Below are 25,559 nucleotides of genomic sequence, written 5' to 3' on the forward strand. Positions count from 1 at the left end.
GAGTCATGTAAAGCTGGTGCCCGTCTCCAGCAGTCACTGTGTGACACTCACTGTCTCATAAATCCATTTGACTACGTGCTGAGAGAACATTGAGTTGTTTGGCTAAAACAACTTTTAAGTCATATAAAACCCCCTACTGTTATCTCCGATAAGTAAAGGGACTTTTGTGAATTAACCCCTCACCATCAGGGACAGATAGCGTCAAACTGTCATGTTTGTTCTGACTCAGCTCAAGCATCAAAGGCTGCACACCTCCAGCTGATGTTCTGATTAGTCAGTGTATAACTGAGGTCCAACATACAGGCTCTCTCACAGCGTGAGCCATGGTTTACATTTCAACACCATACAGAGCTCCACTGTATCTTTACAACACTACAGTGTCTGACAGATCATGATCCTCTCCAACTCCAGGCTGGAGGACAGGATATTGTCCCGTAGCTGGAAGGAGGRGGAAACGGAACAAAAAGGGAACGTTAGGCCCAATATACGCTGAGCAGTTTGGGGTTTTAAAAAGGGACAGAGATGTGTGGTGCTTCATCTATGAGTATGATGTTTTCAGAGTTTACATTTGTTCTTAATCTAGCTAAATATTAAACACTGGACAGGAAATATTTGTATGCAGTACCTAACCTTTGCCTAACAATGTCCTCACGTCAAGATAGGTGGCATTTAAGTACAGTCCTTTTATTTTAATGATTATGTCCTGCTGGAGTGTGACAACTACAACAACAACAACAACAACAACTACCTGCAGTTAAATGCAAACAAGACTGAAACTCTTATTTTCGCCCCTGATGATAAAATCCCTGTAATCAGGCAGCACCTGGCTTTTTTAACCCCTTCAGTGAAAAATAGTCTCAGAAATCTGGGTGTTGTCTTTGATAGTTCTACTGTATGTCTTTTGACAGCCATTGTAAAACTTTAGTTCGTAACTGTTTTTATTATTTAAGGAACATTTCAAAGCTGAGATCTTTTGTGTCACAGAAGGAACTAGAGATGGTTGTTCACGCTTTTATTTCTTCTCGTTTAGATTACTGCAACAGTCTTTTTACATGTCTAAACAAAYCMTCCTTGACTSGKCTTCAGTCTKTGCAGAAYGCTGCAGCGAGGTTATTAACAAAGACCCACAGGAGAGCCCACATTACACCTGGTTTAGCCTCTCTGCACTGGCTCCCTGTGACTTTGAGGAGTCATTTTWAAATTTTTAGTTTTAACTTTCAGAGCACTTCATGGTCAGGCCCCCGAATACATACTGGACCTTCTGAAGCCTCTCTGTCCATCCAGGACTTTGAGGTCTTCTAATCAAATGCTGCTGGTGGTCCCTTGAACCCATTATAAAACCAGTGRAGACAAAGCTTTTCAGGTGGTGGCCCCGAGGCTCTGGAATGCTCTCCCTCTGTCCCTTCACTGCTCAGATTCTACTGAATCTTTTAAGAAACATCTTAAGACATTTTTATTCAGACAGGCTTTGAGTTAAGTGTTTTTAATGTGTTTTAATTGTTGTTTTTATATCTGTGATCTGTTTTATTGTTTTAATTATTTTTGCTTTCTGTGAAGCACTTTGTGATGTTTGTCTGTGAAAGGTGCTATAGAAATAAAGTTTACTTACTTACTTACTTACATACATTTAACTACTGAAATATTCTATATCAGTTTCAATATTTGACAATCAAAAATGAAAACCATGAAGTATAAGGTAACTTGGTAAAAAAGGATAGGTGAAATAATTAGAAGGAATAAGTGGCAACAAGGTAATCGGGTGTCAGGATAATGGCACTGAGGACATCTAGAGGCACAGAGGGAAAATGGATTTACTCTCAGAAATGGGGAAAGGACATAAAAATAGATCATACAAGAAATAAAACTCTTACAAAAAGACAGAGAGCATAGAATCTAATACAGCCTGTTAACACTGACTGATTCATTCTGTGCCAGGACTCAAATGACTTTGTTTTTCCTAATGTTTTACTCAGGGGTCTATAAAGTACTTGAAAAAAATAAGTAAAAGTAAAAATACCTTAACAGAAAATGATTAGTAAAAATAAATTTCACTGATGAGAAAAATACTTAAGTAAAAGTCATGAAACTGTTCAGAAAAATTGGGAAAGTAAAAGTAAAATAACTTTCACACACTTGCCAGTGGGCAATAATGGTACAGTTTCTGCCTTTAAACGTTTCCAGACACTCTTTAATTTTGAGGACTAGGGGTGTCAAACAACTTCCTCCAGTTCTTCCCTTCAGTTTGACACCCTTTAAAAAATGTCAAAATGCTTTTAAGGAATTTAAGGGGGATCTGTTAAGGGTTTTACCAAACTGGTTCCACTAAACCAAGTGGAGAAAATATTCTTGCCTCATATTTACTCTACTAGTGAAACCAGCTGACTTGGTTGAGTAAATTCAACACTTCATTTTTTAGAGCACATAAACAACTCCTTTCATGATAAGTTTGGACAAAGTTAATTTTGTAACAAGTAACTAGGTGTTAAATTTTAAAGTGAAGAAGTAAAAGTATCAATTTTATGCTGTAAATGTAACAAAATAAAAGTAAAAGTAACGATTTAAAAAATACTTGGTAAAATTACAAATTCTCAAAAAAATTACGTAAATACTGTAACAAAGTAAATGTACTTAGTTACTATAAACCTCTGATTTTACTTGACTTTTTTTAAAACCCATCCATCCATTATTTTAAGCTTCTTCTTCTCAGGGTCACGGGGGTCACTGGTGCCCATATCTAACAGTCACAGTGTGAGGGGCGCGGTACACCCTGGACAGGTCAGAAGTCCATCATAGGACCACACAGAGAGACCACACAGAGAGACAAACAACTAATTACTCTCTCACTTACATCTGGTAACTCTAAATTGTCCCTAATAAGCCTAATGTTCATGTTTTTGTTCTGTGGGAAGAAGGTGAAGATGTATGTGTCCAGCTGGTGTTCATGTTGTCAACACAGAGTTGTTAAAAACTGGTTAATTATAACACATTGTCAATTATATTTAAATGTTTTATTTAACTTTTGTCTTTGAACTTTGTCTGATTTTTGACAAAGACACACTAGGATTTCCAATTTCAAAAAAGAAATTAAAAAAGAAATTGGTAGGAATAAACATACTGAACACTGATTCCAATTGTGAATAGTTAATGTTTATTTCTGATGTGAGCAAAAACTTGAAACTATTGAAAAATATTTCAGTGAACCTTTAAACATTAGAATTTTACAAGACTGTAAATCCATGTTATAGTGTTATATTTTTATATAACTAATAAATAAAAGGCAAAMGGCACAGCAGGCTTTTCTCATAGACAAGCATGTGCTGGTGTTCATCATGTTTAAGCTCCTCTCCCGTATAAATGAAAAAAATTTCAGTCTTAGTACACATAAAATTAACGAAAGTTACTGTAAACCCAATTTTATTATTGTCTTATTATTGTAAACAAAACCAAAACTTTACAAAATGGTTGGAATAAAAAATGTTTTTTGACTGGGAACAAACAAAAGCTAGTTTCCTGCTCTGTTTGAAAGGAAACTAATGAAGTCTCATTGGTTTGTGGTAAATAATTTCCAAAATTAAAAGTCTGCGGCCAATGTCCTACAATTCTGTGCCGTTGTCATTTCACAATACTAATCTATTAATTTCATGCTTTATATTGTGGCTCAAATTTAAACAGCYAAGACGCTAATTTTACTTTGTGTAAACAGCAGCTATTTGCTCATGCAAATCTAGGAGTGATGTAATGTTGCGTGATGTGCCTGTACTGTAACTTTGTTCACATGTTAACAGCTCATGTGAGTGTATATGGGAGCAGGTGCATGTATGCACTCACTGGCCATATGTGTGTGTGTTTTGAGTCATACACAGCAACGCTTTTTTGTGTGCAATGTGGGTGGACAGTGATATTGTCCGCAGAGTGTCACGTGCTCTGGAATATGCTGGCTGCCTTTGTTGTCCCTCTGCCTGTTCTGCTTTTCTGGCACTTTCATACAATGGTGCACTTGAACACTGTGATGTTATTAAGCCTGTCAAACTACTACAACTGGAATTCCAGCTCTCAGGAAAAGACTCATCCTGGTGTAGGACACATGGCACAAGATACATCATTAAAGAATACCGGCGAGGACTGAGCACAACTTCCAAACAAAGGTGACAAGTGATTCCGCGCTTCTTACAACCACTTTCATTTTAGCCAGTTATGGACTGAATATAGCATGCTTTTATTTCACTAGTCTCTATCTAATAACAGGAAACTARTTTTTCTGCATTAGTGTTCTCTGCCTCACAGTTGGATTTGACCTAATTATTACTTTCTGCTGTATTTGCTGTTTGTGATTTAATTGAAGAAAATTGCTTGAGGGAGCACTTCAGCAAATAGGCTACAAATGCTTGAATTTAGAAGGACATGGCAGCCTTAGAGTAGGGGTGAGCATAATCGTATCGTGTGCAATTAATCGTCAGAAAAACATTAATCGATTATTTTTTGGCACTTGACGATTAATACGATTGATGCCACCAGGCAGAGTCCGCTTGATGCTCCTCTCTGCTTCAAATATGACGAACATTTTAAAAAATTCTGTAATTTATTTATCAACACAATTTAAAATTTGATGAAGTCTGAAATTTTGACACAATTTGGAACAGATTTTTACAGAGAGCAAATCTTTTTCATTAAATTGGTCATGTGACCAGGACATAAGGGTGTCCAGGGACTCCAGAGGATTAATCCTCAAATTAATCGTTATCGGCTAAATACCACAATTAATCATGATTCATTTTTTGGCCAATATTGTCCAACGCTACCTTAGAGAGGAAAAACTCCATTTAACATTTTTATTAAATACCATCAGAGGGTGACTGGTAAAGAGTTATGTTTTTGAAACTTAGATTTCTTTTCTAGGAAATGTCCCAGCAAGCAGACGCCTCTCGGTGTGGCGGCGTCATGGTTGAATTTGAGTCAGACGACACCCTGGATTCAAGAGTTAAAAAAGCTAGAAGCATACCAGGTGAGCCTCACTTTAAATGCAGGTGGAATGTGTGCAGGAATGTGTTGTAAAGGGAGTTTGTTTTGATTCTTGTACATTTGCTTGTAAGGTTCAGCTCTTATCTACCTCAAGGGTCCCAAGTTTCTCATCTATGTCAGTGGAGCGTTGTCAATGTGGGTAAGAAACATTTCTGAAGAACTGATTTGAAGAACAACCGACAACCAGTAATGCCTGGCAGACTACTTGTTGGTTGTGTGGCAGCATTTCACTCACAGACACGGATAAACTTGTGTTTTGTATTGAACAGGGTGATCGCATGTGGCATTTTGCAATTTCTGTGTTCCTGATTGAGTTGTACGGCCATAACCTGCTGCTGACAGCTGTGTTTGGATTGGTGGTGGCCGGCTCGGTGCTCCTGCTTGGGGCTTTAATCGGAGACTGGGTAGATCGCAATCCTAGGAATAAAGGTATGTGATCATTTCAAACTCTTTTGGCAAATGCAGAAAGCAGTGTGGACTGAGAGAACAGCAATCAAAATCACTGGCTTCCAACTTCGAGGCAAAAGATTTGCTAGTATTTACTCCACCTGGGTGGTGAATTCCATTAACCTGATATCTGAAATTAAAATCAGTCCTAGATTTCACGGCTACACTCAACCAGCAGACTCTTTAAAGTTTACCGCTCATGACTATCAGATAATTATATTTTTTAGGTTGTATTATGAAAGTCTGAAACTATATTTCTACCTGTTTTCTATTTTAGTTGCACATGCATCTCTTTTCATTCAGAACATCTCAGTGACTGTATGTAGCATTGTGCTCATGTTGGTGTTCTCATATAAGCAAAGGATTGAAGAGATCTGGGATGGATGGCTTACTGTAAGTACACCCAGTATGACCAATATATGCTGATACTTTAATAAACAAACTGTTCATTTATTGATCAGTTTACAGTTGCAGAGAAACGTTACTGCTGTTTTTCCCTCTGTCCTTTGTGCTTGAATTCTCTGCGTCTGAGTTTATGGCTACTCTGTGCTGTCTTGGTAACATGTTGCATCGCAAAACTCACACAAGGTGGTTTGTTATACGGTGGTGATCATCCTGGCAGATGTGGCAAACCTTGCAAGCACAGCGCTGACCATTGCCATCCAAAGGGACTGGATTGTCGTTATTACGGGCTACAACCGAGGTCACCTGGCTGGTGAGAAATTGACTTTAACACCGTTTGGTTTGATTCTTTGACTGTTGTAAGCTTACGTCAATTATTTAGCATGATAGACGCCTGGAATAAAGAAAACATAAGAGGCCTCTGGCGTAGTTTGAACTTCATGAGTGAACCCACTTTAATCTCCATGTGTTTGATCTCAACAAAAGGAATGAATGCGACCATGAGGCGAATAGATCAGGTGACCAACATCCTGGCCCCACTRGCTGTGGGCCAGGTCATGACCCTGGCCTCCAACGTGGTTGGCTGTGGCTTCATCCTGGCGTGGAACCTGGTGTCTCTCATTGTGGAGTTCTTCTTCTTGTCAAGGGTGTATCGAATCGTCCCAGCTCTTTCAGTCAAACCACCAACAGTCGAGACAGATCAGGTGTATCGAGAAGGGAGAGAAAGACGAAGGTTGGACGGTATGATCTAATTTTATTGAAAACTATTTCTGAACTTACTTTGTAATGCTTCATCTTTCTGTTAGAACTGATTAAAAACATGAGACATTGAGAAAATTTGCTTAAATTAAGTTATATAAGGGATAGTTTATGAAAAAAAAAAACATTAACTACTTGTAGAGGTGGCCAATAGAACCTCAAAACTGTATCTCAATAAGTCAGGACAAATTGCATTATTGTTTCTAACAATATTTTGAAAAGGCTGAAATGTTTTCAGTAGCATTTATTACTGCAATCAAGAGTTTTTCCAGCTTTTATTTTCTACAACCTATACTGTGAGTAATGACAATGCACTTTATTGTTATAAGAGTCCTGCAATGAGAGTCTTTAAATGCAAAAGCAGAGACACTGCAAAGCCAAAATCATGCTCACTAAAGGAATTAGAGAAAGAGAGAGAAAGAGCCAATCAATTTTAAAATGCCAATATTGGCCATTAAAAAAAGGTCTCAAAGATACAGTCTGTTTGAGACTTTGAGTCATTAGTTTAGTTTTAGACCCTACATGCTGCTACTTAAGGTTTGTGTTTTAAAGCTCTACTCTGGCGAAGTGTTTTTAGATGATGAAACAAATTTGTTTTGTTTCTATTAGTTTTCTTGCCCATGTTATAAGAGGCCTGGCCTCTTAAACCAAACTATTCTCATATTATYAAAGTAGCTTACAGAGGCTAAATAACTGGTCTGGTCCCCAATGGGTGCGTTCTTTGATGGTGAACTGAAACATCACCCAGACATGATAAAGAGAATATTTTGTTCTTACCACTGAAACTTACGTGTGTATCAAACATGATCGAGAGGCTCTTGTCATTGCTGAATGTGGGTGGTGCATCCAGTATTTGAACTGCCTGATCTGCAGCTTTAAAGGGTGTGCGAAATGATTTTCCATTAAGTGTGATGCATTTTGCATTAAAGTGTAAGTGATGTGAACCCACTCTGTGACATGCCTATCCTTCAAATACACAAAGTCAAACAAAACATCTTTATACTTGAGAAAATTGGCATAGTACACATGATTTTACCCATTTTGTCACATAACTGGCCTATTTTCTTTTGAATTAGGCTCAGCCAAAGTGAAACAGGAAGTGACATCAAAGGGGAACTCTTTAATAAAATAAACTCGCTGGTCTCTGTTTATTAAACAAAAATTATTTAAACTTTAACTCTTCTTCGTCTCTCTTTGATAGCGACTAAAAATAACCTAAAGAAACATCAGATTCTTCTCTACAGTCTGTTTTGTTAGCTTTTGTAACAACGCTTTGTTTACATGCTGACATTCTCCTTTGGCATCACTTCCTGTTTCTTCACATGCAAATATCACAACAAACGTTCTTCTGAGCGATGTGAAATTTGTTTTGTAATATGTTATCTTTCCAGAAATGCATTCATTTTTATTACAAAAAATTGATGTCACAGGCACTTTAATGTTTTGTTTTGTCATGCATTAATATTGCATTTTTTAAGTATGTTAAAGTTAGTGTTATCAGAGATGACAAAATGACAGCTGTATTTGCTTGTGGAAAATGATTATTGGAATATTGACATACGTAGATCACTTATACAGGAGTAGGGAATATTAATAATAACTAATAATAATTATTAATGTTGTCTGGGATCTATTCACTACACACACAGAACACGTTTAGATTAGTCTTTTCCATTTTTGACTACTTTAATCATGATGGTTCTCTTTTAAAAGGTTTGTTACAAAGAGACTAAAATTTAAATATGATTTACCAACATTTTGAAAATGATTCTGTGGCAGYACATGGCAATACTATCAATATATGTGTCAGATAATTATCATTTGGTTCAAAGAATATACTGATTAAGAAAGACAAATTTATACTTCATAAAATGTCTCTTTTACGCAATAAACAATCTAGTAGTAATCTACAACATATGCTTAATTATCAAAGCATTAAATCACAACTGGAGTAAGTAAAAAATACAACGTCTATATTTTCAACAAGCCATTATTATTTCAAGTCAATTCTCAGTACTAGAGTACACATGGTCAGCATTTCATTTGAAGCTCATGCAGATCAGTGTAGATAGACTGTATTTGACAAATGAAGTGAGAATTGACATGTAGCAGAAATGCTGCAGAAAACCAACTGAAGATTAAGCGTTTGGAATTAATGAACTGAAATGCTGGATTACCATTCTTCTTTCTCATCAGGGGAAGGCAACGTTGCACAACCACAACCCCCGACTGAGGGCAACTGCAGCTCGAATGTACATCTTAAAGACATCACCAACTTGCCGCTGTGTTTCCGGAGGTTTCGCTGGCTGGTGAGCACTTGTAAGGATGGCTGGAGGGCCTACTATCACCAGCCTGTCTTTCTGGCAGGAATGGGTCTGGCTTTTCTCTACACCACAGTCCTCGGATTTGACTGCATCACCACTGGCTATGCCTACACGCAAGGCATAAGCGGCTCTCTTCTAAGTCTACTGATGGGCGTGTCGGCTATCACAGGGTTGATGGGCACTGTCATGTTCACCCGACTCAGGAAGACTTGTGGCCTGATTAATACAGGCATCATCTCCAGCTGCCTCCACCTTGGCTGCTTGTTGCTATGTGTCTGCTCTGTGTTTGCCCCTGGCAGCCCTATGGATCTGAACTTGCTGATGCCCTACTTAAGCTCTAGTTCTTCTGCTGGGCGTGACAGCATGGCAAGCCAAAGACAAAAACACCCTTATCCTCTGATGGGGGGAAGCAACCAGCCACTGCTTCCTGATCGCTCCTCCATCCACTGGACCAACAACACTGTGCTTTTTGACAATGTGCCATCTGGAACAACACCAGAATCTTACATCTCCATTATTCTGTTATTCTTGGGCGTTATCACAGCACGTATTGGTGAGTAACATCAGCATCAAAAAGCTGACTCAATATAATATGGGAAATTATTTTGGCCAAAGGAAACTCAGTGTTAGATTATTCATATGCTATTACTATAGCATCCGCTGACTGTAAAGATAATACATTGCTCATCTTTAGCCTGGCCYTTGCCTTCCTACACAGTTCCGCTCAATTCTACTTTCCCTTCRTTGCTCCATCTAGGATTTCTCCCATAGACAAGGATTTCTCCAGTAGAATTTCAACCGGGCCAATTAGCGAACAGAAGGAGGAGTTGTGAACAATTTTCCGAGCTGTTTTAATCTGCCTGTAGTTTAGCAATATCAGCAGAGGAAGTGAATGAAGCTATACAGTTCGTGTTAACAAGACTTCCAAATTAGATTGAATTTATCTGACAAAGCCTGCAGCATCATACAGTCATCACGTTTGGCTCGGTACTTCTCTCTTCCCAGTAGAGGAAGGTTGCTTATGGTGTACATAATATCCGGTTAGCTTCTTAGCTTAGCTTCCTTCACGGTCGAGCTGGCGCACTACATATGTCATAGCCAAATGTTAGCAACTGGGTAAATCAGATCCAATCATTTTAAACTTCAACAGAGTCCATGTTTCCAGCAAGAAATTTTTTCTCAACAGCCGAGAGTGCAGACCCCCTGTACGTAGCAAAGAGTAGAACTGTTTTTGACCAGGCTAGTTCATCTTGTAAAAGCAGTGTTTTGATGCTCAAACCTGGCATTTACACACTGCAGATCTTACTTTGACRTTAGTCACCCACTTAAACATCTGCAGACCAATTCTAACTTTGATATGGTAGCAGCACTTTGACAGAAACAGTCAACCATAAGGCAGTAATGTACACACACAAAKAAAAAATCTCCCTTCTTACTCAAACTACCCCGGATCTCACTGATAATGAATTTGATTTCACCTGTGTGTGGGAAAAAAAATGCAGTTCGAATAAATGCTCTGCCAAAACCACTGCAGCACTTTCACATTTCTTATTTACACTAAAGTCTGTGGTTATTATTAATGAAGGCTAGAAGTGTTGGGACACAATCTGCGAAATGTTTAGTGCAAAACCCATGTGGTAAAATACACCCAATGTAAGTGTGTCTAATGTAACTGTATGATGTGAAAGTAAAGAGCTGTTAATTTCAATGAGTTGTTTTAGAAAGCTGACATCTGCTCTGAAATAACCAGTCAGCTGTTCAAACACCGATTCCTCTGACTGCACAGAAACTACCACCTTATTTACAACCTTCTTCAGTTTAAATTGCCCTTCAGGGATTTTTGTTTGCCTGTCCACAAGAGGGCAACAGAGAAACATGAATCAAGTTTTTTTAATTGTGGAATTTTAATTTTAAAACACTGAGGCTATTTTAAAAAAAAAGAGCTCAGAACTGCCCAGGTAAGCAAAAGTAAATTTAAATGTCAGTATACAATGTGCTGTAATAACCTTGGTAACCATGACCTTCAATAGATATTGTGAAAGTAGCATTTCTCCAAGGAACGGATATCACCCGCCACCMTGCATGCGTAACATCTTGCAGGACCTGTTGGAACTCAGAATTTTCTAGCATCTCTCACTTCAAATTTTAGCTCAATACCTCTACATTTATTAATTTCTTCTTTTTTTGGGGGGGGGGGTTGTTGCAGATACGTTGCAACAGCCATCTTGAACCAGACTGACTCCAACTGATGTATATCAGTGTTTAAGAGCTTCATTAACTATTTCTAGTTCATCATCGTCCACTTTTATAGCAGCAGGAGATTAACAGCTCCACTTAATTCTGGGTTGGTGTGAAAAGCTCAAGTGTGGGGCCTAATTCTGCTGATCCACTSTGTTTCAGGTCTGTGGTCCTTCGACCTGACTGTGACCCAGCTACTGCAGGAGACCATCTGCGAGTCAGAGAGAGGAGTGGTGAATGGGGTGCAGAGCTCTATGAATTACCTAATGGACCTACTTCACTTCATCATGGTGATCTCTGCCCCACAACCAGAACACTTTGGCATTCTAGTTATTATTTCTGTATTATTCATCGCTTCTGGGCACAGTATGTATTTTGTGTATGCACACAAAGCCAAGAGAAAAGACCGCCTTGGCACATAGTGAGGAAACGTGGCTTACGCATCCAGGCATGAAAAGCTTATAAGCACTGGATCCACTCTGCACCTGTGAAATGAATGCCTCTCTCTCTCTTGATCATATATCGCAGCACTTTGCTTAGCCATTCATTTCAGCACTGCACAGCAAGCGCCTGTCCCACCTCACTTGCTTCCCTGAACGGAACCGCCGTCAACATGAACTCAGGTTAAGAAGAGTGGGAGACACAAGTTGAGGTGGCTACAATAAATGCACGGATGATGCCTCCGGTGGAAGCATCCGGATTTAGCAGAACAGGGTTTAAACGGTAATAGATAAGGCATCAGTGCATTTCTGTGCAAACTCTGCAGAGTCACTGCAGCTGTCAGACATTCAAACATGTTTGCTGCCACACATGGCTTTCTATGGATGGATGGATGGTTGGATGGAATCAGTCAAGTCGACAGTGTGGACAACCCAATAGGGAATGATGTAAATAAAAAAATAACATAAAGACAAAACAGTACTCAAACAAGTGGCATTGATGTTACTGATCCGTCCACTTGGAAATACTCCAGCAAGTCCAAAAAGGAGGATAAGGGAACTGTATGTGAGACTGTCAGATTTTAAAAGTTGAAAAGCAGTCTCCCCTTTTGTTGGACAAATGAAATGACAGAAGCATTTCTTTCACCTGGTTTGTTTCTCTGTGGATGAATCAAGCAAACATTTGCCTTTTTAATGCACATAAATGTGAATTAACATGATTCTTATCACATTACAGCAGGTACTTGAGTCAAATTTCAGCAGAATTGTATATGGTAATACTATATTTGATCTTATGGCTTGTGTACTTAGATTAGTATAAATTTGATAAACTATTTCAATCCCTGATAGAGTGACCTTATTATTTTTAAATAAATTTAAGAACTTAAGGTTTTTGTGGCATGTTTTAAATCTGTGTTAAGCATAAAAAGCAAATGTCACTGCTATTAGTAAAATTGTTTTTCCTTTTTGTTCTGTAGTTCTGATGAACTAAACATTACTTTACCTCAGCTAAGAACAAAAACACCGTATTTTACTTAGTAAATGCAAAAACGTGTTCATATTTTTTCATATACAATGACAGTAAGTTTGAATATGTGTCATACAAGTATCACATTAATATATTTGTATAATTTCTTTGTGAAATTCCTGTACACATTGTTCTCATTTCAAAGCCTGAAACATTTATGAAAATAAAAGTTGACAAATTATTTTTGGCGCAAGTCTTGGCTACATAAATGTATGCAAAGCTCTTTTCCCATCTACCTCCAATGGTAATAAAAGAGATTTTCCCATCAACTTTGTCCAAATACCCTTGAATAAGATGTATAATATCTAAGAAATGTATAGCAGAATGGTAGTGAATAAATTCTAAATAATCAGAATTAAACTGTAAATGTAACCCATGACAAAAGTATCTGGGGTACAAGGACTATACAGCAGCTGTAAGCTAGTAGGCTTTTATGAGAGGCCCTTTAGGCCATAATTCAAACTTGCTCTCATATGTACTATCAAAGTCTCTCACATTTACTGTGTGAGAGGCAGAGTTGTAAAGTAACTAAGTACAAATTCTTTGTTACCGTACTTACGTAGAATTTTTGTGTATCTGTACTTTACTTGAGTAATTATTTTTCAGCCTACTTTTTACTTCTACGTCTTACATTTTAACACGATTACCTGTACTTTCTACTCCTTATATTTTTTTAAAAGGCAAGAAGTAAAAAGTCGTTACTTTTATTTCATTTTTGTTGTTGTCATTCCAGCTTGTTATTGTAAAAAATAAATACTATCCATATAAATTGTGCCCCCTATAGAGTGAATTTAATTGTGGCTGAATGAGAAGTATAAATATATAAAATTCTGATACTGTATTAGTTTGTACACAAACAAATCATGTCACACTCCAGCAGGACTTAAATCATTAAAATAAGGTACTATACTTAAGGAAGTATTTGTATTTCATGAATTATATTATTGCATTTGGCCGCAGCCCTCAGATAGATTTTCATTTTGGGGAAAAGCTTTGGTCACCCTTGACATATGTATATAAACTGAAACAGCTGGACTAGTGCATCCTAAATTTAACATCAATTAATTATTTTAATACAACAGTCATTTCTGCATTTTTTGGGGAGGTCACCTCCTAATAAATGTCCTTACAGAAAATCTAACTGCTCATTTTAAATCAATGCTTTTACTTTTAATACTTAACTACAAAAAAAAAACAAAAAAAACAGATACTTTAAGACTTTTACTCAAGTAATATTCCTAAAGGAGACTCTAACTTTTACCAAAGTAAGTTTTTGTTAAGATGCTTGTACTTTTACTCAAGTATTACTTTGTGGCACTTTATAAAACACTGGTGAGAGGGTTTGAAGGTATATGTGAGAGCAAGTTTGAATTATGGCCTAAARGGCCTCTCATACTCTGGCTTTTGATGTCGTTTATAATTCTTATTACCATGTCAGTGTCTTGTAAAGATTAGACAATACCACCACAGTTTTCTGGCACCTCTTGGCAAGCTTAGAGTAAATGAAAAGAATGAATATAAACTCCTTACTAATGCATAATATGCCTACACCAGCCAGTAACACTCTGGAAGAAACAATGTTTCATTCGTCTGCAATGTTTTTAATCACAACTATRCACTTACCCTTCAAATACCTTCTGCAAGATGCTGCTGCTGTTGTTCTCACAATACGGGTGAATGAGATCACTGCAGATAGTTCCACTGCACACCTGAAAATTAAATCAATGCAGATCTGTCAGTTTTTTCGTTAGCTAAAGTAATAGTATTAGTAAATCTAAAATGAGACTTATTCTATGTAGCCTGTGGATTGAGTGTCACAAACTTATTTCACTACAAGGCTTAACAAGTTAACCAATTCATCTAATGTCTTTAATTTTCAGTTTAGGAAATAAACTGTTTTTTGCTGTTTCGGTATGACAGTGTTTGTTAAGACAGACAAGAAGAATGATGATTGCAACCTCCCTCCTCACCTCCAGGTACGTACAATGTATTCTCTTTTGGAAATGGAACTCCAGTGTATGGTTAAAAAAAAGTGAATATTGTCTATCTCAGACAGAGGATAACAGGGCACAGACAGGATTCTCAAAAAAGATTTATTTACAAAAGAGGTGCTGGCAGGGCAGCTCAAAAAACTTACACAAACTTAACTTTTAGGCTTCAAAAACACACTGGCTGCAAACGAACAGGCTGGACAACACAGCACAATGATCAGACACAGATTGAAGGCAGGACACCGAATATAAAAAGGTAAACTAATGAGGACAAACTAGAAACACCTGGAGGAAACACAAGGGCAATCAGGTGCACAAGGGCGGGGCAGCTGAGCAGAGAAACACAGGGGAAACACTGAAACACCAGGAAAACCAAAGCAAAAATAAACACAGACTATGACAAAAATAATGGAAGAGTGTGAATACCACGTTTTCCCAAATTCCACTTTTTTGGCACTTCTGACAAAAGCGTTGCTCGCATTAGCTTTGGAATTTAGCTTGCTAGAGCCTAGTTTGCTCATATTTAGCTACAGTTGTAGATTAAGCTATTCACTCACATTAGCTTTGATGTTAGCTAACAGCTAATTACTACAATAAAATCTATAACATAATTTGGTGGTTTTATCTTTAGGAAAGAGCAATACACATTATCCACAATCTTTTTGTATCATGTTATTTTTTGTTTCCTTGGTTGTCCTGCACAAACACACTGATTCAACTGATCAAACGATCTCAGGTTATCAAGTTATGTTTTTGCCTTTTAATCAGCAATGAATTTAAATCTGGTGTTTTGGAGCCAGAAAAGCAAATGCTTATATATTGTATATGTGTGGTGGTAAAAATTAGGCTTTGGTTTCCCAAAATATTATTTTGGCATTTTTTACTAAAATAAATGCTGCAGTTGTGTTTGTTTTTGTGAGTGGAAATGTGCAAACATTTGCTTTGTAGAGTTTGCACAGAAAGATTCCATTTTTGTAGATTTGTAGTTTTCTTTCCAGATGGCCAGGAAGGCCTTAGCGGTCTAAGAATAGCAGAAAACAGCAGTGATCCTTTGCTGAAGAATGGCATGACTTCCCCTTTGAAGTCAAGCAAGCTTGTGTCCCACTGTCCCTATCAGGATCCCTTCAAATTAACGTCACAGTTTCCGAGCAGAACACCGTTTACACTTTAATCCCTCTGTTAGACAGCGCCATTGCTTTAGTCATTTAAGATCTTTCAGTTGTCAGACTTGAGAGAAAAAAAGGGGATTTTGTAACAAGCCGGGATGAGTTTCATCACCTTATTGTTTCACAGTGCTGCAGGCCTACAGTATAGCAGCGCAGCTCCCAAGGTTGCTGTGGCAGTCCCTGTTTACACAGAGCAACATTGGAGCACGCTCGCTAATAAGTCTGGCTTCAGGCATTCTCACTTTTTAATTCATTTACTTCAGAAACTGGGTCAGTGGTGGCACATTAAAGCTAGATTTGCCCCCCTRGTTTATTCTTACTGCAGACTTTTCCCTTTTCTTTCCTTAGTTAAACGACTGCACTCGTAATGCAAAGATAGTCAGTGGCTACTTGTGAGCAACCAACTATAAATGAGCTGGTTTCAATTTTTATTTTAGCCCCAATACTGTGTAAGCTGCTCTAAAAGACCAATGCTACCAATCAGATGCATCAAAGGAGCAGAGTGGATTGATGGGACTTGACCTCAAATGAAAGAAAGATTCCCACCAGATGCAGACTTTTCTCATTCTGGACTCTGCTTGGTCAGCAGTTTGGAGTAGCAGAGAAATTGAATGGCTTTGGGAGGATCTAGCCAAGCATGTCACTGCTGACAGAGGTGAAAAAGACAAACAGTGTTCATATACAAAATTAATGTTCTTGTTTGATCAATACATGCACTATTGGATCACACTGTTTTTATTGTAGGTTCACTAAACAGCTGACAAGATTCRTTTTATATATAAAGAGTCAAACCTTTAGGAGAGCTTTGACAAAACAGGGACACAGAGACAAAGAAGCATTCACACACTCACTCATTCCTTGGGATAATTTTAGAGTTACCAGTTGGCCTAACATGCATGTTTTTGGTCTGTGGGAGAAAGCCGGAGTACATGATAATGGTAGGTGAAATTAAGTTTGTTTATTTTTTTTTTTTGCATTGTATCATAAATTTAAAATTTACCATTTAATACAATTTTTAAAAATAAATTATGTAAAAAAAAATTAAAATTTTTGGCGAGCCAGATTGAAGTCACCCTTGGGCCAGTGGAGTCCTTTAGTGAGTACAATTGAGACAGTTTCAGCTTTTCCCCATTTCCACACAAAAGTTAGACACTAAAAACACTCTGAAAATAATATATTTTTGTTATTGGTTTATATTTTTCACAATCAATCAAAAACAAAATGTTATTTTTTGTCCCAACTTGTACTCATAAAAAAATGTAAGGATGCAGTTGAGACACCATTCAAAATGCTGGAAAGCTAACAAGTCAATCATTGCTAATGTAATAAACTGTATATAAAAATGATCAGTGTTACATATCAATACTTTTATTTCATTTACATTGACTCTAGCATAGGTTAAAAAGGTAAAAAAAACAGCTAAACAAATTTAATATTTAACAGATACACAATAATTTGTTGATTGTTAACATATTTTTACAATATATTGGTATTACCAAATGCTCTAAAATCCACATGAATGGTATGCATTCAAATAACAGCTTATTACATGTCCATTAAAGTCAAATGGAAGAATGAACATACTTAATTATTGCTGCTAAACACCATGCAAATCACCGTCGGGTACAGTTGAGACAGTGTGTCTCAACTGTACCCAGGTGACCATGTTGCACATTTCACTGGATTATGTAATGTCGTTTAATGCCATGATGTCATGAAATATGTTATCTTTTAGGGGACAAAATAATGTTTGCATAAATTCAAGTCACATTTATATGTCACATAAGGATAATAAGATATTCACCGTAGAAGAGACATGGTAAAGTTAAAATCTAGTCTGCCAAAAAATATTTTTGTCGATATATTTGGAGTGGCACCTTTCATGGAGTTCAAATTTTCCACTATCAAAGAAGACACCAATACACGTGCACAGCAAAAATCACAACTAAGACTAGTTTGGTGTCAACAATACACATCTCAAATGTACTCAGTCTACCTTACCTGTTCATCATTATGTATTTTCTCTTGAGCAGAAATCCCAAGAAATCCCATTTCCTTTAGGCGATTTCTTACGGTTCGGTCACATACATTGACTCCAGCTTCCTCCCGTTTATGCTTCATCTGTTTAGTTGTACTTTTTCAGTTTTCAAGACAAATGGCCTTAAGTTGTTTGTYTTGACGCTTTGATATCTTTCTTGGTCTACCAGTACGCTTGGATTTAACAACCATTCCATGCTGTTTGTATTTGGTCCATATCTTGGATACAGCTGACTGTKAACAGCCCACATCTTTAGCAACCATGTGTGAAGAGTTTCCTTCTTCAAGAAGTTCCACAATCCTCTCTTTTGTTTCAAGAGACATTTCTCTTGTTGGAGCCATGGTTCTTGCCACTCCACTCCGTCCAGCTGCCCTCCAAGGTGTCATGACTGCAGGTGTTTTTAACAGCAGACTAACGAGCAGATCTAATCTGAGGCAGGTGTCCATTTAGGGAAAGGAAACTGACTGGGTGTGTCCTTATTTTCTACCTCCAATTTAAGTGATTCTATACTTTTTTCCCCCTGTGCTTGGTCAATAAAAGTAACATTCACTGACTTCCACAATGTTTTCTCTTCATTTCTTTGAGTGTTCCTGAAAGCCAACAAGTTGCACTTTGGAATGACCTTATTATTGTATCATGTTACCAAATTTCCCTCTGGGATCAATATAGTATTTTTGAATTTTTGAATTGAATGTTTTTGATCTGAGTTTGTTTTACAGAATGAAATGCCTGAATGAGTGCTCATCCAAGACTGGTGATTCCATTGTTTTATGCAAGGGGCTGTATAACTTCTGTTTACTGAAGAAGCTGATTTCAAGTGGCAATAATTTAATCATTTGTATTTATTTTAACTGTAAATTGACCTGTGTTTCCCCTGGTGTTGTAAACTAACTAACACACCCTGTTAAAAGGTTTGACCTTTGCGTACCCTGCCCAGTCCTGAATCCTGACTCTCTCCTGCTTTCGTGAGATTTCGAAACTTCCTTTTTGGGGTTGTCTGGCTCACCAGATGTTTCCTCAGCTCATGGCGCTCCTAAGTCTCTCCCCTCCCCTCTGGTGCAAGGTACAAAAAGTGTACTCGTATGTACATTTAGTCCAGGCAGCCACACAGGACTGTATACTTGAAGTTTAACTGATGAGATATTTTTTAAGAGGGACTTTCTGATGCAAAGCTGAACAGAAACTTGGATGTATTTTGACAGCAGTGACAGAAAACTCTGTTACTTATAGCACAAAAACTGTTTTCGCTGTTCGCTCATTTAAGAGTTTTTTGCCTGTTGGGAAGGCAGTAAGTCGGTAGCTGACCATGTCGTGGGACTGTGGACTCAAGTACATGTTCTCTGTGTCCCCTGCTCTGCAGCAGGGTAACAAGTGCATCCTGCGTGACAAGGAGGAACTGTCCAGGCTGGAAATGGTCCAGAGGCTGGCAAAGGATGGCTACCGGTTTCTGCAAAATCACAGCAAGGTTTCGGAGAGGACGAGTGAGGTGAGGAACACAAGACAAGCTGCAGTACTTTGGTGCTTTATGCTGCTTTCTTATAAAATGTTTAATTAATCAAATATTTTGGTAATCTGTTGTCTTTCATTATATTATAACTAATGTCAATGCATCAGGCAAAAAAGTTTTAAACAAACTAAAAATGGAATTTAGACTGTTTTAGCAGAGCTGCACCCAGGGGTGTCATTAGGTTTTAAGGACATGGGGGGCTTCGCCCCCAGGAGGCACACAGAATTTATATATATACACACTCTATATGAACAAGTGGAATGGATTGGATAACGACGCACCAAAGAGGATCTCTACCTTACACTATAAATTTAAAGGGAAACTGACAGATTTATGATCATTTATTTTAGTTAATAATGAAATATTAAATGGTTATTTATTCTGACCATATCATATTGAATTTTTGTAAAAAAAATTAAAACCAAATTTTTTTTACTACAAAATAATTAAGGGGGGCTTTAAAATATTTTAGGGGGCTCTAGCTCCCCTAAAATAGGCCTAATGACACCACTGGCTGCACCTGATAAGGTTCTACATTTAAGTGTATGTCATCCATTATACATGCAGTTAATACAATGTATTTGACCTTTGTATTTTCATTAGGAAAATTCATGATTTAATACAAAACTGTACAGCACCCTAAAGTTGTGTTTGCTGTGGGCGTTTGTTTCAAAGCGTCAACTAGCATCTGTCACTTGTGAAAATGCAAGTGCACACACTGTACCAGTGTGCACTTAAAAAAAAACGCATTACATCACTTGTAAGTTAGCTGCATAGAAGCCATCTGATTGGCTAACACAAAAGGGCTGAACTTCTCCCTTCCTGCCAGCTGCATTTGCCTGCTAAACTGTTAAACAATCGCAGGAAGGAGTGACGTAGGTGGCGGGCTCCATCATGCTTGGACATTGTGTGGTCTCAGGGCGGGTTCCCGTACGTCAGATCTCTGACCTTTTCTCCTGGACAAGGCTAGATCTCACACCTGCGTCAGTAATAAAGTCAAAATCCACCACCACCCGTCTCACTACAATCAAATGACAGAAATTATGCAACAGTTTGTTACATTTTAGCTGTTTAATTTGCAGAAATATTTTATATTTAGAAGATAAAATGTTATAAAATACACATTTGTGATCACAGACTGTGGTTATACAGTATTTGACCTATATTTAGTAATATTTGACATTTATCTAGAAATATTGGTGTTAATAAAATTATTTTTCTTGTGTTTCTTCAGTGTAAAATGGCTTAAAGTGGTGCTGCAGTGTTGCTACCATGCACAGGCTGTATGACGTGTGGCTCATTAATATCTAATGTCAGACACCAAAGTGCTTAGTGCTTAATGTACATTAAGCTGTACATTTGTGCACGTGTTTGATGGATTTTAGTGCAGAGTGATCATAAACCTTATGCAGTCTCTTGTAATCTTAAAACAGATAATTTTAAGATTTTAATAGTCAGTTTTTCATTCTCAGTATAAAAATCTGGTCAGTACATTTCACAGTTTAATATAACAATTTATTTCACCATTATATTATTGTTTTTGGTAATTCAAAGATGAAAAGTTGCATCATTTTTTGGGGGATTTTTACCATTAAATTGCAACTCAGTTGCTTAAAAAAGGATCTTTGTGAAAAATGTGCATTAATGTCATAATCATGTTTTGGACACAATGATCAGAAAAAAACAATTGTTCTGAAACCCTACATATAAAAATGCCATCAAAATGAAATATTTCAGGAAATATGGTAAAAACAGAATGCACCAAATCAGAGAAAAATTACCAAAAATTTAAAACAATAGCCTACACAAAATTTCTGAACTAATTATTTTAGAAAGCATAAAATAATAATAATAATAATAATTCCGAAAACATTTTAAAAATATTTTACTGTTTTTGGAAATTGTGTTGTTGCTGGTGGATGAAGAGTTAACACTATTTCTTGAGAGCAGATTGAACACATCTGCACTCTGTCAGAACTGCGATATTTGCAGATTTCGTCAAGTGTTCAATAATGTTTGTGCTGCACCAGCAAATGAGCTGAGAGAGTGTCTTTGGCCAGAGGAATTCATCTGAAATGCAGGCAGAGGCAGGGAAGTGTTTGATGGCTTTGCACAAAACTCTATGTTATGACGATTTTTTGGTTTGATAGTTTTTATGATGAGAAGACGTGTCTGAGGGAAGCTTGTGGTCTGATGCTCGATCCCATTTTATTTCCCAACTCAAGAGGCCTAGTTGACTGCTTTTAGTATTACAACACAGTTTAATACAAGTGTTGAGCGTTAGCCTTGAGAAGCTGAGGCCAGATCTATGAGAGCAGGGTGACAACTGTAGCCGAAGTACTCTGGCTTTACTGTCGTGTTRTGCAGAACAAAAACTAGATTTTGACAACTCTGACTGAAGTAGAAGTACACAGTGGGCGTCATAAATTTGATCTGCCGGGAACCACTTGTGTTTTATTTTTTTACTGGAATCAGGAAGTCAATCAGAGCTTTCTTCCTTTCCTGGGAATTTTCAAACTCTGTTCTTCTCATCAGGGTCTAAATCCTGTGACAGCAAAATGCACTTTCTCCACCCCTTCACTGCCCTCATTACGTCAAATCAGATTTTTTTCTTTTGCACTTGTCTTTTTTTGTGTTATCWTGGGATTAGCAACAACTATCAGAAACATCCCTGCAGTTTGTTTGTTTTACATATATACGTATATATCCACTGAAATGTGTTAATGTGCCAGGAAGTCATGCCTAACTGAAGAACCCTGGATCTGTCTCCACAAAACGTAATTAGARCGGCAAACTGCAGCCACATCCAGCCTGTCAGGCCTTGGCTAATTGCATGAGGAGAGGTGATGCATTGACTGATGGCTGAGGAGTGGTTAAACGGAGGCAGGATGATGAGTGTGCATACGGTCGAGGCCTCATTAAGACCTACGTAACTGATCTGGACTCTCTGTTATCAAGCCTTAATATGCTTCAGAAAGTGAAACAGTTTTTTTCTGTTGAAAATAATAACTAGACTGTAAAGAGTAAAGCTTTAAGTAATACACATAAAATTATTGTTTTTTGTCTATCCAACAGTCTTTAAAAGATACATGGGAATAATAAAATCCCTTTCATCTGAATAGGAGTATTTTATTTAAAAATGTTAACTGACATCTAATGATGTATTTTCTCTTCAGTTGAAAAAAAGGATGGTATAGATGAAAAACTAGATAAAAAATTCAAACATTACATTTAAGCTGTTCTGTCCAAAGCAAAATAATTTATTTAGATCAAAGATTAATTGCTTCTCATCAGAGTTCATCAAAGCATGTTTAAAATTTTTAAACATGCCTATAAAATCTTAAACTTGTATTTAAAGCCAACCAAGTATCTGCGTTTTTACTATTCTTTGTAACTAGTCTCTCGTTTTAAAACTTGGCCTCTTTACTCTCAGCGAACTGCTAAATTTAGAAACACAAACTTTGGTCAGCTGCAGAAGAAAACAGGAATCAAAAGAATTCATACCATGAAATACTTTCCTAGCTGGTGTACACTCTGCCTGGAGGACGTTTTTACAGATCAGAGGAAATACGTCCTTCTCAACAAGCTTGATGGATGAAGGGAACCATCTATGACTTGAACAAAAAACAAGCTCAAGAGGTTCATCACTAAACTGAGCAACTGGAAAGTGCAGAGCATCCCGGACAAGCCCCCATGTGTGTATAACGGATGAAAGAAATGATAAAAATGCAAATAATTTCAAAATAATCAATTTTATTTAAATAAAGGAGGCTTACATTTAACTCAAAATAATTCAATAAATAAAACACAGACATGACAATCTGGATTGATTATTGATTGACTGATTGATTGATTGATTGATTGATTGATTGATTGATTGATTGATTAATTGATTGATTGATGCCTTTATTGTCATTGTATGGAACACAATGAAATTACAATTAAGAACACCCATTCAAGAAGACACACATGACAAAAACGAGGCAAAAGGTGATCAGGTCACGCGGCAACCAGCAGGGGTTGCGCTACCTTTAAAAAGCTTGGAAAAACGCAATAGGAGAGATGAGTTAAATAAATTACATATATATGAATAATCAATAAGTTATTTTATTTAATTAAGCAGAGTTCAATAACTACATTGTGGGATAATAATTTAGTATCCATATTTAAATATGCACAAATTAAAATGCATTTGTACACTGATGACGTGTGTCTGTAAAAACCTGAATTTAAATGAAAGTTTAAACTGCGTTGTAAGCTATCATTTTTAAATTTTAGGTTATTGCAATGCACATTAGTTTAAGTAAACTACATTTTAATCAGGTTTTAAACTATTCCTCCACATCTCAACCTAACCATACTTTACTTTTGGAGCATGACGGTTTTGGTGAAACTGTGAGGGATGAAGCCTGAGCTTTACTTCAAACCCTTTATTTCGATATGCACAGAATAACCAAATGACAGCTTGAAAGAGACCCCCCCCCCCCGACACCACCCATAATTTAATTGGTTCTATGCATAAATCAGCAATTTAAGTATGTGACTCATTTATGTTAATCCCCAAATGGGCTCCTACGATAAGGGCAAAATAATGATTTATGGACATTCTCTTTCATCTATGACACAGTATTATGATGGAAATCATTTGTGAATTGTATGAATGAAAGGAAAAAAGACAAGGGAATCTCCTTGATGACACCCCCCCAACACACACACTTCTCCCTCTTCTACAGCCCCAGAGTGACGAAGCAGTGCGCCTGAGTCTGAGCGACCAGGGCCACGATGTGCTCGTGCTACGGAGAGTGTCGTCAGCACAGCCAGCGCTCGCTGCATTGGCGAGGGGAGGAGGGAGAGACGAGGCGAAGAACAGGAGGTAAGCCTCTTCTCTCCTCCACCCCTCTCTCTCTCTCCTTCTGGATTCTCCCCCTCTCATCCTTCTTCTTCCCTGCCTCTGTCGATCACACACTCACTCAGGCGTGCTTTACATCGCAGCTCTACACACATGACTACATTAAATACAGAAGTGAGCTAAATGAAACTGCGAGGCAGAGATTTCACATTCAAGTAGCTGAAGAGGGTTTTTTTGTATTGTCATCCATCATCGGACTTGGAGGATAGATGGCAGTGGAACACTGGTAGTAGGAGTTGAAGGCGGATGGATGAAAGTGTAAAGGAGTCATGCGGGAACAGCAGAAGCCGGCGTGAAGGAGCAGGAGCTGCTTGAGGATGGGATCTCGTCCACGGTCCTTGAACCTGCAGCAGGAAGAGGGCAAGCTGCTGCTGCACGCAGCCCTGGTGGAGCAGGAGGAGGACGAGGAGGAGGAGGAGAGCAGCAGCAGCGGAGGCACCAGCCGGGCAGAGCCGGTGACCGTGCCCACCTTCGACGTCCCCTACTTTCGCTACATAGACGACGAGGGGACGGAGGGAGAGGAGGAGTGGAGCAGCAGCCGCTCTCTGTCCTCTATTGGGGAGGACTCGTCTTCTGACTCTGTCGTGTCCGACAGGTACGTGGTGGTGTCCGGGACCCCCGAGAAAATCCTGGAGCACTTGCTGAATGACTTGACGCTGGATGACGACCAAGGGTCAACACGGGAGAAAGAGTCAGGTCAGCATTCTTCTTCATCTTTCTTGTCTTTAACCTCACCCTGCGTTGTCAGTGTATGAGCTTTTTTTAAACTAAAAGTGCCACACCACAGAGTTGTAGCAACATTAAAGCACTTTGGACAAACATGCTCACCAAAGTTGTTTTTAAAAGATAAATTGAAAGAGAAACGGGTGAGAAAAAAAAACTGCCTTCACTTCATCTCTTCCCTGTCCACGATAAGTCAGAACGGCTGGAGGCGACATCACTGAGGTAATCCTGTGCTAATAATGATCCAAAGTTTCAGCCTCCTGTTTAAAACCTTCAGCAGAGATAAACACTGCTCGTATTGTTTGAGCGAGGCTGTAACGGACTGAGCAACACACACACACACGCCAGCTTCACAGCGACAACAAATCAACGCATTTCCTCTCATCCCAGCAGGTACATGGTAATGTGCCACTGTTGCCAAGGCAGAGAAGACCCTCTGCTGCTGAAGCTGGAGAGGGGGTTCAATGAGAGACGATCTCTGAGAGCAGCAACACAGTCAGATGAGACAAGAGGGAAAAAAATCAGAAACAACGAAGGGAAATATCAAAGGAGCAGATTTTATATATATA

The 25,559-nt window shown here is 38.0% G+C and overlaps 2 protein-coding genes across 4 annotated transcripts in view; both read left to right on the plus strand.

Moving 5' to 3' along the window:
* Positions 1-4,058: 4,058 nt before the first annotated feature.
* On the plus strand, positions 4,059-13,071 carry si:ch211-254p10.2 (solute carrier family 40 member 1). Of its 2 annotated transcripts, XM_014008734.1 has the most exons (9): positions 4,059-4,145; positions 4,897-5,002; positions 5,091-5,158; positions 5,289-5,448; positions 5,744-5,859; positions 6,055-6,181; positions 6,355-6,609; positions 8,824-9,504; positions 11,352-13,071. In XM_014008734.1, exons 2-9 carry the CDS (start codon positions 4,900-4,902, stop codon positions 11,609-11,611), a joined length of 1,770 nt encoding a protein of 589 aa, XP_013864188.1. In that variant the 5' UTR covers positions 4,059-4,145; positions 4,897-4,899; the 3' UTR covers positions 11,612-13,071. The 2 variants fall into 2 exon arrangements, with proteins under 2 accessions (XP_013864188.1, XP_013864189.1); XM_014008735.1 differs by lacking the exon at positions 11,352-13,071 and having other exon boundaries at positions 8,824-9,728.
* A 1,533-nt stretch (positions 13,072-14,604) lies between these two features.
* rapgef5b (Rap guanine nucleotide exchange factor (GEF) 5b) overlaps positions 14,605-25,559 on the plus strand; it is a 31,132-nt gene continuing 20,177 nt past the window's right edge. The window contains exons 1-4 of one of the 2 annotated variants that reach the window (XM_014008733.1): positions 14,605-14,632; positions 19,212-19,337; positions 24,092-24,231; positions 24,863-24,963. In XM_014008733.1, coding sequence (XP_013864187.1) covers positions 19,263-19,337; positions 24,092-24,231; positions 24,863-24,963 — 316 coding nt within the window. In that variant the 5' untranslated portion in view covers positions 14,605-14,632; positions 19,212-19,262. Of the gene's footprint in view, positions 14,633-19,007; positions 19,338-24,091; positions 24,232-24,862; positions 24,964-25,559 lie in introns of those variants that run through there. The other variant, XM_014008732.1, reaches the window with a different exon arrangement.

Source organism: Austrofundulus limnaeus, unplaced genomic scaffold (genome assembly GCF_001266775.1).
Source record: "Austrofundulus limnaeus strain Quisiro unplaced genomic scaffold, Austrofundulus_limnaeus-1.0 Scaffold52, whole genome shotgun sequence".
Taxonomy (NCBI): Eukaryota; Metazoa; Chordata; class Actinopteri; order Cyprinodontiformes; family Rivulidae; genus Austrofundulus; species Austrofundulus limnaeus.